We start from the raw sequence: 13,976 nt of genomic DNA, 5'->3' as shown, positions 1-13,976 counted from the left end.
AAAAAAATGGAGATCTCTAATCTGAACACTCTTCATGTCCGCTTGTTCGTCGAACTCTGTTTGGCCTACGATGGCTTCTCGTGTTGACGCGCGAGAAACTGGGCATGGCCATTACTGTCAGCAAGTAAATCCAGAAATGAAACTAGATAAGGACAAGTAATAAGTCATACTGAATTAAACGAAGCAATGGCTTATGACTGTCACCCTAGTATTAGAGACCTTTCCCAACCCGCGTCTCTGCGTAAGAACAATGATGTAGAGTTTCATGACTGACAAAATATTCCATCGCGTATCAGTTTAAAAAATCAATTCATAATTATGCACGGAGGCATCTTTGCAGAAGATGTAAAATATTGACAATACGTTCGTCATGTCAAGTTTGCAGGTTCTCTTGCCATCAAAAGCAACGCTCTGTTTGTTACCCATAGATATTTCCCAGTGAATCTGGGGAATATCAGAAACGTTAACGTTATTAACGTTACTGTACAGAATTTAATTAAATCGATTCATTACGTCACTTGTTTTCGTTAGCTTAACTTTTCTTGGCTGCTATTGTTGTGCGCCCGGTTTTATTGGAGGGCGGGGACGCTTCCCTCTGCTGGTCACGTGGTAATAACTGTCGTGAAAGAAAAAGTCTGAAATGCATATCGTGCGGCACTCATGTAATCAGTTCTTTACGGCAAATGCTTGTGGCACCTGTTCAAGGTTGACGCGTCCTATTTGAGAATGTTAATTTCTGCCGGTTCAAGTACGTACGTCATATCCGGTGTGAGACAGCGCTGTTCTTCAATTTCTCGCATATTACTGAAGGACATGGGAATTTCTTTTTATTGAAATGAATATTATGTGAGGTTGCCGCCTCTATGGTGGCACCGGCTACTCCTTGTCAGTTGGCAAAGCAAACAAACTTGTGTAAAAAGGGAGAATAGCGACACAAAATATGGCACTCAGTGGAGAACACTGGATGAATAAAAAATATACAGTCCAATAGCACGTGAGTCGCAAAGTTCAATGCATCAGAATTACTCGCGTGGTAAGTCGTAGTGTCGGGTGGCGATATTAAAAGTGCAAAAATGTATTTTTATTTATTGATTGGAGGGGGCCTCAGGTTGCTAATGTTGTGAAAATAAGTTCTACCACACACTGGCATAAGGATGTATTGTGTCCATTCACCAGCTCCGCCTTTACCATCCCACAATGGTTCGCACCCAATTACACAGAGAGGGTTTGGTACTGCTAAAGGCTATTCATTGATAACAATGCTTCGCTGGGCTAACAAGGGCTTGGCTTGGGCTATTTCAAGAACGACAATTCGGAGTAAGTGCAAATGCATTTGTGTTTGTGCTTCCTCTTGGGTGGGGAAGAGAAAGGGAAGGCAGACCGTATTTGAGGCAGAAATGCCTGTAAACAGGAGGTTTTTCGTTGAAAAACAGCTTCGCGTACTTTTTTAAAGGTAATATTGCTCGACGTGCGCCACTGTGAAGAGCGAAACGGGACGGGGCAAGAGTGTGCCAAAATAATGGGGGGAGGGGGGTGGGGGGTCTTGTCGGTCGCGCTTAAAGGACGCATTCCATAGACAACCGCCTACCGTAAAAAATATAGAACTGCGGGGGTACAGTGCTGTGTACTCTGTTTCGCTGAACTGTGGAAGCATGATTTTCTGTGGCGGCCGGGCTACGTGTGTAAACTTTACGCCGATAGTTTGCCACAAGTTATTCGTGTTGGAAGAGACCTACACCATCCGATCCGGATCGAGCTCAAAGAATTATTTTGACCATTGAAAAGCAGCGACAACGCAGCCAACGCTGCCTCATTAAGTAAACGGCGCAGAAGAAACCCATGAAAAAAAAAGAGCTTATGCAAAGAAAATGCGCGTTTGTGTCAAGCGTCACATTTATTTCCTGCCTGCAGCGCATAATAAATGGCTCTAAGGCTATATATGCTTTCATACAGTAATTGACCAGCTAAATAAATAATCGTTAGGACGATCGAGGTAACTTCTTTTTTTCGTTTAAAAGCTAGGAATGCGAGCTAGTTGGTGCGAATTCATTGAGAAAAGACAGCGCCAAATAAACGCGGAGAAGAGAGGAAACAGGACGAGATTGATAATGAAATGATTTCCATGAGTGCAGAAAATAATCGAGGACGTATCGCACGTGGCACCCATGTCTTGCCTGTGTCGCTGATGGCAACAGGTCATGGCAGAGCTGCTGTGCCGACGCATTCATGACTGAGAATGAGGATGTGGCGAAAGCCTTTATTGCTTAGAAATATCTAGAATACTTTAGAACTGGATCCAAAGGGAAGCCTTCTTTGCCTCTTCTTTCGACTTTACCACTGGTGCTGTATGGTCCACCACATCGGGTTGGTGCTATAGCATTGCATGCATGGCATGGACGACGCTGAGAGAAAAGGCGACGCGAGAATTGCTTGGGACCCACCGCGTCGAATGTGGCCAATGCCCTCACGAGCTACCTGGTCGTCTACGGGTCACCCTGTTGACACCTGTAACTATCCGTGACCCCTCCACAATAATTGAAGAAAGCGGCCCGCCTTGGCTTGAGAAGTCGAGCCTCTGGACCTCATTACAATAAAGGTTTTCATACACACACGCTAAAGTTCGAGTCGAGATACAACTTTCACCAATCAGTGCACACTGTTCTGATGTCTGCCGCACAATTTTTGTAGATTTCCGCGTACCAAGAAACGAATTCTTTATTGTCCTCCACTGAGCGCAAAGAGCTACTGATTGCGATGAAAGCGAGCTGCCGTAGGTTTATTCTCAATCAAGTTGGCGCAGAACCCCGTCCATACAGCATAATCTACTTGATGCAGACGAATCTAGCAGCACCAATGTCGCAGTGTGTGTATTGGACTGGCAACTGCGAAAATGCTTTTAAACGTAACACAAAGGCACGTCTTATACGACGCCGTAACTTGGGCTACCAACGTTTAGGTTTATATTAGTGATTTGCGTAGGGCTGTCATTAAAGCCGTCTCCCGAAGAAGTTTCAAGAACTAACTGCTTTGAGCGAAAAAGCAAGCAGTACGACAAGAATCACTCACGCCGGTTTGCGAACGAGAAGTGCGGGCGACTGAAAGAACAATCAGCGGCACTTGCCATACGGTGTAGAGTTGCGCTTCGATGGTTTGGTTGGTTACGGATTTTGTTAATTTCTGTATTGCAGTTGCGACTTTGACATCTTTGCAAATGTCATGTGCTGCAAAGCGATCGCACGGCCACCAATCACTCAGTGAATAGGTAGAGAAGCGTCATTGCATCTTTGTGCTCATGTTGCGATAAGCACTAGCTGTCATATGCGGGATCGGGGAGACACTATATGGATTTCGATGACAGCACTGGCGGCAGTTGTTATTGCAGTGAAGATCATGCCCATCTGAGGGGGCTGCCTCGAAAGAGGCACGCTGCACTAGAGAATAGAAGTTGACGCGAGGGAAATAAAAGTGTACCTCTTAAATTTGCTTATTAGCGAAGCAACTGAAATTGAATCTTGGAAAATGCAAACGAGAAACCTCGCAGATGCATCCATAAAGGCAATGACGAATACTTGTAACGTACCTCAAAAATATTGGAAGGAGTGTAATACGTACTTTTAGCTACAGCTTTTTTTAACGCGGAAAACTCATACGCTCATTGCGACTACTTAGTACATCATCAGACTGGCTCGATATAAGGCCACATATTGCTAGTTGAACTATATAATATAGTTTTACTATATACTGACAAGTATATGCCCATCCAGGAACCCAGCCACTGGGAAGAAAGGCGACGATGAGAAAAAAAGAAGGAAAAAAAACACCTGGTATGAACCTAATCAACGTGCTGCAGCTGTTCATGCCGTTTCCAGCCGACCACCGCATGGCACGCGAATAATGGAACAATTGGGGAAAGGACAAACAACATTTATTACGCACTCGAGCAGTACATCTTCAAAGGCCGCTGTTGCGAAGTTCAGCGCACGTGGTCATAGGCTAACCAATTGAAGTGGTGTATGCGGCCCGTCGTAAGCGGCACAGGGCTACATCAACCGGTGACTCCAGGCCTAGGCGCCAGCGATGCTACCAACTCCGAAGATGCATCCCCGCAGGTGACGCTGAAGTTCCCCAAGTACTCCGTTGAACGGGCAGCCCAGACCAGCATGGAAACAGCGCACCCGCAGGGCCATAAGATACTCGAGAGGCAAGTACACGTCGACGACGTCTTCCTCCATGAAGTATCCACCGTCGAGGGGACAGCGGCCGAAACGGTGCCTGTGTTCGCAGCTGTGGCCATCACAAACGTCTTTGAGGCATCGACCACACAAGGTGTGACGGCAGGGAAGCTGCACCGCATCGTCCGCAACCACCCTGCAGTACGCGCAGACGCGTACCCACGGCAACCGCTGCTCGAAGGTGATGGGTTGCTCGTTCACGAATGGCCAGCCGTATCCTCGAAGGGTGTACGTGGTCGCTTCCATGGTGTAAGTGTTGTCGTGGAGATCCTCGGAAGACCCTGATGGCTGCGACGGAGAACCAGGCTGCCTATCTGCCCGGTCTGAGTCGTCGTCGTCGGGAGCGGTAGTCCGGTCGCAGGGTCGGCGATGGACAGATTCTCCGTTCCTCTCTGGTAGTTGTGGCTCCCTAGGTCGAAGCTAATACTTCCAAGACGATGGGGCAATGATGGGCGCCTCACTGCTTTCTTCTGGGGCCAGCCACAGGTCGTCAAGCTTGTTCGCAGCGAGGATGTGCGTGACGTCACGTCGGTCTGACTCGGACGAGCTGGGAGACGAGAAGAGTGTCGCCGAGATGCACACTGTGCCTTTTATAGCCTGGTAGGTGGGGCCTCTCTTCGGGGTTGTGATTGGTGACAAGTTGTTGGAGAGTGAGTTTGAAAAATTAACGTATCGCTGGACGTGTTTCGAGCAACAATGGAAGGAATGCCGGCAGCAGAGAGAGAGAGAGTGGGTCACATACACGCTCATCGTCCAAGGAGGGGTGAACTTTTCCAGGAAAGGCAAATAGCAATTCATTCGTCATCATTCAGCGCAGGAACTACACAAAGAAGAAACAAAATAAAGGCTGAAAGTCACGAAGGTATTCCAACTCTCTCAATTCTTGGTACTTGTGGGAAAAAATGCAAGCTGTAGTAATTGGCCTAACCATGTCCGCATACCTCTTAACCAGCTGCTCCCACCTGACAATAGACAAAGTTACTGACACCCTTTCAGTTATGGTGCTTTCAGCAAATATCTTTAGAAGCATGGCTGCGCATTTTTTAGCAAGTTGCTTTAACACTATATGTTGTAAGCGCTAACAGTACAGGCTGTTTAATATAAATATATATATATATAAAAGGAACCTAAGTTCGTTAGGTTCCGGGCATAGGTAGCTGAACAAATGAAGTGGCACACTTACGAAAATCGAAAATTATATTTGTGATGTCTTCACGTTAGAATAAATGTGGCCTGGTTGATTCTGACGAAGGCCATGCTACTTCTGAAATGTTAGTACATATATGTATATATATATATAATAGGTATATACAAACAGCAGTGGTGCACTCAAGCTAACGTTTACAACAACGCGCTAAGCGTTGCAGAAGTTAGGCTTTCGCAGCCGACATCCTCGCTAATTATCGTCAATCAAAACAACCGGTGCAGAAAGCGTCGCTTACATCGATTCGGAGAGTGCGTGGGAACTGCGTAACTTTTCATCTGAAAAAAAAAATTGAACTTCCGTATTTATTCTGATTTTTTTTCTTCTTTTGGACGCCCTCCAGGCTCAAAATTCATCCCTTGACATTTGAAAGGACAAACGCGGACTCTTGTCCGTCATGCTTTAAGGACGCATTCCATAGACAACCGCCTACCGTAAAAAAGTTTACAACTGCGGCGGTACAGCGCTGTGTCCTCCTCCATTTCGCTGAATTGTCGAAGCGTGAATTTTCTGTGGCCGCCTGGCTAGGTGTGTAAACTTTACGGCGATTCTTTGCCACAACTTCTTTGTGCTGAAGGAGACCTACACCATCCGTTCTGGATAAAGCTCAAAGAATTATTTTCACCATGGAAACGCTGCTACAGCATAGCCAGCGCGGCGTGTTTAAGTCAACGGTGCAGAAGAAAGCCACGAAAAAAGTGCTTATGCAAAGAAAATGCGTGCTTGTGTCAAGTTTTACATTTATTTACTACCTCCAGCGCATATTTAATGGCTCTCAGGCAAAACATCTTCTCATACAGTAATTTACCAGCTAAATAAGTAATCGTTAGGATGAGGTAAGTTCTTTTTTTCCTTTAAAAGGTATGAATGCGAGCTAGTTGGTGCGAATCCACGAAGAAAAGACCGCGCAAAATAAATACGGACAAGGAAGGAAACAGGACGAGATTGATATGGAAATTATTTCCATTGTGGCAGAAAATAACCGAGGGTGCTTCTACGAGTAACAGCCGATAACGAAATCGTCTGTGGCACTCATGTCTTGCCTGCGTTGCTGATGGCAACTGGTCATGGCGGAGCTGCTGTGCAGACAAATTCGTGATTGACATTGAGGGTGCCGCGAAGTCATTTATTGCTTTAAAACATCTAGAATAAGATGTAGTCTTGTTGGGCGAGTTGTTCACAATTCTTTTTGGGTACTAGGCGCGAAGACACACAAGAAAAGAGGAAAGAGAAGGGACAGAGCGCTTGTCCCGTCTCCTTCCTCGTTTCTGGTGTGTGTTCGCGCCAGTACCAAGAAAGATCTAGAATACTTGAGAATTTGATTGAAAAGGTAGCTTTCTTTGTCTCGTCTTTCAACTTGCCCGCTGGTGCTGTCCTGCCTACCACGTGGGATTATGGCTCAGAGCATTGCATACATGATAGAGTGAGGCAGAGAGGTAAGGCGATGCGTGAAACTTGTTTGCACCTCACCGCGTCGAATGTGCACAGTGGCCTCTGGAACTCCCTAGTCGTCAACACATCTTCCTCGTTACAGCTGTCATTATCCGTGACCCCTCCAGAATCATTTCAGAAACTGCAGCGCTTACGGTATTACAAACGTGCGTGTCCAGAGGGGACGTTGATAGAACTTTAAGAGACGATGGGGGAGAGGACGCCTTTGTCATGCAAGGGGGTTGGAGGGGGGGGGGGTAGGAAAAAGCAGACGTGAGAAGGCAAGCAAACGCTACTACTACGACACGAGAGGGGTTCCGGGAAAACTGGATCAACTTCAGTTCAAGGTACGGCCCTGTACGTCTCTGCTATTTCTCAAAAATAGGCACCATGGAAGTATTTCAAGCGGACAAATTGCGCAGGGCGTGAAAAAGCAGAGCTGCATTGTTAAAGCGCACTCCAGGGTCAAGGCGAAACTACGGGAGTGGTCGCACATCAAATCAACACTTCTTTTGCCTGCAGCAGTTTCTTTGCGACTATGGCATCGCTCGAAAGAATCTCGCGTGTATTCCCGAGATTCTTTCACACTCGGAAAAACACTTTTATGTAGCAGGTGCTGAGCAACAGAAAGCTGCATCGGGAGTTTTTCATGTTGCTCTGCAATTTTGTAATTGCCACTTTTCATCTAGATACAATGTTCGAGAAGTTTATTATGTTAATTAAGCAGAATGATCTAATTTGGCGTGATGTGAACAGTTATCTGGGTATCTCCAAGAGACGGAAAATAGCATTTCATTTCATTATAATTTTGCAGAAAAAATAGATATGTCTGGTGGGGATACGTGGGCAAAAAAGCTGTTCTTTGACAGCTTGACTGGGCTCGGGCAACCTGAAAACTTTTAGCAGTGGCGACATTCTGGAGATGAAACAGATTATTTATGAAAAAAAAAACTATACTGAATATATACAGGTGACATGCACCTATTCTTCCACATATGTACTAACACACGCATATATTGTAAATACGCAAATAAACCGATTTGACTTCGACAGCTCATACATATATCAACAGTAAAAATTTATAACATATTCATTTCCAACAATATTATAGATTCGAGTTTCAGTCGAGGTTGAAAGTAATACCACTTGTGCAGTCAGCATTGCATCCTGATAGTTAACAGTATTATAAGGCTACATGTTTTGGAAATATTTAAGCTATTTTAATGTAAAGCCTATGTGATGCTTGTACCTGTATAAGATTATATTTAAATTATGTTCAAGGCTTGGCAACTTGTAGTTCATTCCGGAAACGCGGTGCGAACCACACGTCCATGTTCCGCATGCGTATGTTACTTATTGCGGGTTTGAATGAAGCTGTGTGTGTAAGGAAATCGTGAAAGGAGCTGTCCGAAAAATAGAAGCAGCGCAGAATACGAAAGTTCTACGTGTGAGGAGAGGCCATAATCTTATAGGTATGGAATGCAACGCCAGTGTATGCTGAGTACGAAATGTTTGCAACGTATCGAATTATTACCTTGGTTCGGTCCAACTACATTTGCATATGTTCAATGTCTGGCTCAAGTTACGTGCTACACCATGTATTAGCCTGCGACTTGGCTGTTGCTGCGCTTTAGTGAGGTTCGAGATTAGACAAAAAAAAAAACGTACATCGGTGTTTGTAGCTTCCAGTGTGAAGTCCGTTCCGCTCAGACCGCTGTACGTACGACGCTGTGTTACCACAAAGCGAGGCTTAGCTCTCTGCAGTGCGAATGCTTAATTGTGTGACCACTACTTGAGATCATGTATGCTACAATTCGCCATCTTTAATGTCATTCGCGCTTGTCTTCTTTAAAATATCTTGTTCTCTGGGGGTTGAATACACGGCCTCGGGCACGCGGAAGCGACCCATATTGCTTTCTGTGTCACCCTGATGGGAACGGCCGTGGAATGTGATCTTTTCCTGCAGATCTTTTTTTTTTTTGGATACCGAATTCGACTGATGGCGAACAGCGAATGCACATCTTGTCGCCAATCACTATATCAGGACCCACGTCGCAGTCGTACACATTTCTGCAGGTTTTCTCTGCCACAAATGCCATATCCGCCAATGAATGAGCCGTTGCCCGATTTTAATCTATCTTCCTGGTCGAGAAAAAGAAGTGCCGATATAAGGATGTTAATATACCCCAACGTGCTACAAAAATGTTTAATTTGTTGCATATATAGTCTGTTGCTCCTGCTTACGTGTAAAAACTTTCGTAACAAGATCCATGGCTCACTGAGTTGCGGTAGCGTATCATAGATACAAAATAAAACAAACAAACAAAAAAAAACAAAGAACGATTGCGCCTGTGTATAAATACTTTATTTTGCTTCGTATAATTGCATGGATCCACAACTAGCCTGTGGCGAAGGATCCAGACGGTGTCGCATACCAGTCTTTGTACATTGATCTGAATAAAGTTATTATTATTATTATTATTATTATTATTATTATTATTATTATTATTATTATTATTATTATTATTATTATTATTATTTTATAGCAGTGGGAGCGAGCATCTCGGAGGCGAAAGGGTAGCCTGAAGTCGCATCTCGTGCGTACCCGATTGGCGAGTCGTGGCTGATGTACTCCTGCTTCTGCGCACGACACGCATCTGCATAAATTACCACGCAGGTTACTCGTACGCTTCTCGCACTGGCATTCTGCGCCAACATGGCCGAATATCTCGGCGCGAAATAGGTTGTTTACAAGTCACCGCCAGGTTAGGCACGCATGCGAAATGTGTCCTTGCTTGCGGGTAACTTATGCAGAAGGTTGGGCTAGTTGGTGTTGATACATTTGGTTGGACATAGTTACTAGCGCTAACACGACTGACAGAAAAAAAGTTGGGATAGGGACAGGACGCTAGCGCTCTCTTCCGTCCCTACTTTTTTTTTCGTTATTCTTGTTAGCGTGGTAACTATGTGTGAGCTTGCAGGTTTTCTTTTTTTTCTTAGAGTTCGTGGCCAATAAACGGTTGGTGATTATAAGCAGTAAAAATAATAATAATAAAAAAGAGGCACTACGCGTCCGGTTAATCACTGCCGTATAGTTACAGACTCTTGGTGATATCAGGAACGAATGAGAGAACAAATGGACAGATGCGTTTACAGTATCCATCTCCTGACATCATCGCAACACAGAGAGAATGGTTACGCAGAGAAAAAAATATTATGAAAGTATATTCTTCTACGAACTATTTATAAGTAGAGCATAGACTTCCAAACTAATGCTGATTTACGTTCTTTGCTCTTTCTGCTAATTTAATATTGCTTTCGTGAAACATGAGTGCAGAAATTCAAAAAACAGCATTTCTCGCACTACCTCGTCATGGACATTTATTCAATCAATGTGTTATTGCGTGCAGTATAATTGTCTTCTATCACTATTTTTGTGCGAACGAGCTACATTGTGTTGTACCCTTAATAAAGAAAAAAATACTTTTGTGGACTGTAATTGTTTTCTAACAGCATCCTTGTACATTAACAATAGTTGTATATCTACCGCGATAATTTCTTTATTTCTTATAAGTCGTGTATTTAAGGAGTAACAATGCTTAATACTCCCCTATTTATGTAGTTATCATTGCTTAGTTACTGCACGCATTGTTTTCCCAAGACCACAAGACAGGCGGACCCTCCACATGTTTTCTTCCAGTTCTTGTGTGCCAAAAGTGTAATATTTATGTTTCATCTTCAGCTGCTGATCAAATAAACGGTTCTGTTATGTTTTTGTATTCAATATATGCGACAACTGATGAGCACCCCTATGACCACGATAATACAGAATGCTGACATGTAATAATAATAATAATAATAATAATAATAATAATAATAATAATAATAATAATAATAATAATAATAATAATAATAATAATAATAAAGGTATGGCGCCTTCGCTCAGGCAAGAGCTCGCCATATGGAACTGGAGGAAAACTGCAAGAACATGAACGCCATAGCAAAAAAAAAAAGATCGCGTGGTTAACGTTGGCTGTGTGTCGCTTTGACCTTGGAGAGGCATATTCAAAACGTTCCCGAAGCAATAGCAATACCTGGAAAACCTATTTGCATGGCGGCTTTAGAAGCTGCTCCTTCGAGATTCCACTTCACAGCAAAATGATGTACCTTTCTTTTACGACGCCTCACATTGTTGAACGGGTGCGAGATGTGTGTGTGTGTGTTTTTTCTGCATATATTATGTCGCATGAAGCCGCTTCGTTGTGCTACAAGTTTACCTTCATGCTTCCGGAACCTCATATCTTCGAGCTTTCGCGATAGTCATCGTGGTCATCTCGTGAAATTGCTTGTGCAGTGAAAGACGACAGCCGCGGTATAGGAATCCAGTAAAGCCAGTAAAACTCGAACGGTAATATATATTCCAGTTAATTGGCTATAACGGTTCCACTGTAATCGGTGTTCGCGGAGTAGCAAAACATTTCCAATATTATGTTCATAAATACAAACTACGGACCTAAGGGTCGCATAAATGTTTGTTAAGCGAAAATACTTCTACCCTTTTGGAGTATATGAAGGGGAAATACCCTGCCTCAATCCCTGCGTCCCAGCCACCAACACCATTGGTTCTGAAGTGACTTGATCCATGGATTTACCATTCACGTGCGAATTTCCTTTGTAAGCAACCAAAGGCATTGCGGAGCAAAAGCTAGAAAGTAAATAAAATCAACAACACCAAAATGAAATGACATCGCACAAGTATTCAGTTGAAGGAGATCGAAAGACCTCCATAAATGTAAGGAGGCTAGCAGAAGCCATTCTGGTTTACTACCCTTAACGGAGGCCCCTATAGACCTTTTCATCGGGCGAGGAGGAGAGGGTGGGTGGCGAGCCTTTCCACCTCTCCGACTTGTGTGATCCGGTGCGGCGCTGCTTCAAAGTATATGTATCGCGCGCTGTGGAACGATTTCGAGATGTTTTAGACCATACTTTGCGAAATATACGCAATGTCCGTTCATATAAGATCGTCAGGGAAGCCTTTCGGTGCATCGGAAACTGCAGTACGCGGAAATCTCCCTCGGGGGCGCCAAGATGTGACCCAAATTATCAGCCGCGGTGTGTGTATGTGTCGTAACCTATTTTGCGTATATCGGTTTTAATTCAATGAAGAGAACCGGTGTGCTCACTATCTGATCGCTTGTCGCAGCCGACCCTCGGAAGGAGAGTGCCAAACTCGGTTTCAAGCGACATGCACGCTCCAAGCCGTTGCCGGACATCCGAACTTATTTTTTTTTATTCTCTTTCTGTGAATTTTAAATCGCGCGAAGCGCAGCAAGTGCTTGTCTTTGTGCGTCCTTCAAGCTTACCTCCGCTCATCTTTGCCAACTTACCTTCGCTCACCCTTGCCCCTCGCTCAGCGAGATAGAAAATCGGATCGCGGTTGCTCATCTGCTTCGGTTGTCGTTCCAAGTAGGAAGATGGGAAATATAAGACGGAGAAGCTCCATCAGGCGTGCAACGAACGGAAGACGCAGCAAAGGTCAACCAAGCATTAGACGACCGCGGCTGAACGAGGCATCGCATGTGTTCCGCGGCTGTGCGGTGTTCCAACACCGGGAATTCCAGTTCTGCAAAGATGTTCTGCTTTAATAATGACAGCTGGTAAGCACGAGTTTTTCACTCTATTTTATGAGCGCGTACTCATATGGCACGAGTAAACCAGTTCTTTGCAAGCCTCAGTGAACTGAGAGCTTGCACAGAAGCGTGCATTCGATGCAAGCATGCACGCATTCGATGCAAGCGTGCATTCAAGCGTTTACAAGCGTGTATTCAGTCCAAGCCTCAGTGAACTGAGGCTTGCACTGAATGTACGCTTGAGAGCAACACGATACCAGTGCGAAAACGCTCTGCCACGTGTTTCATTTTTTTTTCATATTTCGCGGGCTTTCGTTGCAACCCGGAAAAAAAGGACTACGTGAGACGTATGGTACACGAAAGAACTCTGTCGGCGGTTTCAGAAGGTGCTCCACAAATTTGCTTCTCTCTGCCGGCTGCGATGCGTCGTGGTGACCTCGACGTCCGAGTTGTGTTCTTGCTGTTACGAAGTGTGTTCGCAACATATGAATCGTCACCTGTATGTGCGATGCGTCGCGGCTGTGCTCGGCGTTAAAGTGTTCGTTTTACACAATGTGCGTATGCTCAGAAGTCTGCGTAAGTGTTGCCGATCGCGTTTTCTTATGTAGTACCCCGAAAGGGAAAGCCGCACACCGGCCTCCTCTGCTTCGTACATGTATTTGTTTCAAAAGCTGTTACTGCGCACTTGAAGATGTTTCTGTCGGTGAGGGGAACTTAACGAACGCCTTAAGAGTTACATACTGCGAAACATGCAGCTGTCCTTGAGTAACCCAAGTGACCAGATGTCGGCTCGTCGTGGCAGGCTAATAGGATGTCGTCGCGAAGGGCTTGAGGAACTACTAGAAGATGTGGCTTGTCGCCGGCACCTGTGTTTCTTTTGTATAGGATGCCCTCTCGAAGGCAAAATGACGACAACCGTCGCGAAAGTGGGCGAGGAATGGGCGCGATGCCGCCTTCTAAGTGATCAATGATGGGCCTGAACTCAGCGTCCGATCGTTGTTTAGCGAGTAGGTCCGCTCTGCTGAGGGCTCCCAGGAAGGCGCTGTCGTCTTCCTCTTCAGGATTCTGAGATGCAACAGGTGCTCGTGATAGCGTGTCAGCATCTTCATGTTTCCTACCAGACTTGTATACGATGGTGATGTCAAACTCCTGGAGTCGCAGACTCCAACGTGCCAATCGTCCAGAAGGGTCTCGGAGGTTGGTATCGGATGTATGTATGTATGTATGTATGTATGTATGTATGTATGTATGTATGTATGTATGTATGTATGTATGTATGTATGTATGTATGTATGTATGTATGTATGTATGTATGTATGTATGTATGTATGTATGTATGTATGTATGTATGTATGTATGTATGTATGTATGTATGTATGTATGTATGTATGTATGTATGTATGTATGTATGTATGTATGTATGTATGTATGTATGTATGTATGTATGTATGTATGTATGTATGTATGTATGTATGTATG

At 44.6% G+C, this 13,976-nt stretch overlaps 2 protein-coding genes across 4 annotated transcripts in view; one reads left to right on the top strand and one right to left on the bottom strand.

Moving 5' to 3' along the window:
* LOC135914570 (hemicentin-2-like) overlaps window positions 1–13,976 on the top strand; it is a 179,763-nt gene that overhangs the window by 91,096 nt on the left and 74,691 nt on the right. Inside the window, exon 1 of one of the 3 annotated variants that reach the window (XM_065447482.2) lies at window positions 12,393–12,524. The exons of the other annotated variants lie outside the window; for them this stretch is intronic. Within the exon in view, the coding sequence (XP_065303554.1) occupies window positions 12,515–12,524 (10 nt within the window). The 5' untranslated portion in view covers window positions 12,393–12,514. Of the gene's footprint in view, window positions 1–12,392; window positions 12,525–13,976 lie in introns of those variants that run through there. 3 annotated transcript variants of the gene reach the window in all.
* Window positions 4,065–4,478, bottom strand: LOC139047007 (E3 ubiquitin-protein ligase PDZRN3-like). The gene has a single exon (XM_070520940.1). It carries the CDS (start codon window positions 4,476–4,478, stop codon window positions 4,065–4,067), a length of 414 nt encoding a protein of 137 aa, XP_070377041.1.

Source organism: Dermacentor albipictus, chromosome 6, assembly GCF_038994185.2.
Source record: "Dermacentor albipictus isolate Rhodes 1998 colony chromosome 6, USDA_Dalb.pri_finalv2, whole genome shotgun sequence".
Lineage (NCBI taxonomy): Eukaryota > Metazoa > Arthropoda > Arachnida > Ixodida > Ixodidae > Dermacentor > Dermacentor albipictus.
The sequence above is the reverse complement of the archived record's forward strand: the minus strand, read 5'-3'. Positions and strand labels throughout refer to the sequence as shown.

Excerpts from the sequence above, each read along its gene's own strand:
- LOC139047007 (XM_070520940.1), bottom strand. The coding sequence starts at position 4,478 with ATGGAAGCGACCACGTACACCCTTCGAGGATACGGCTGGCCATTCGTG.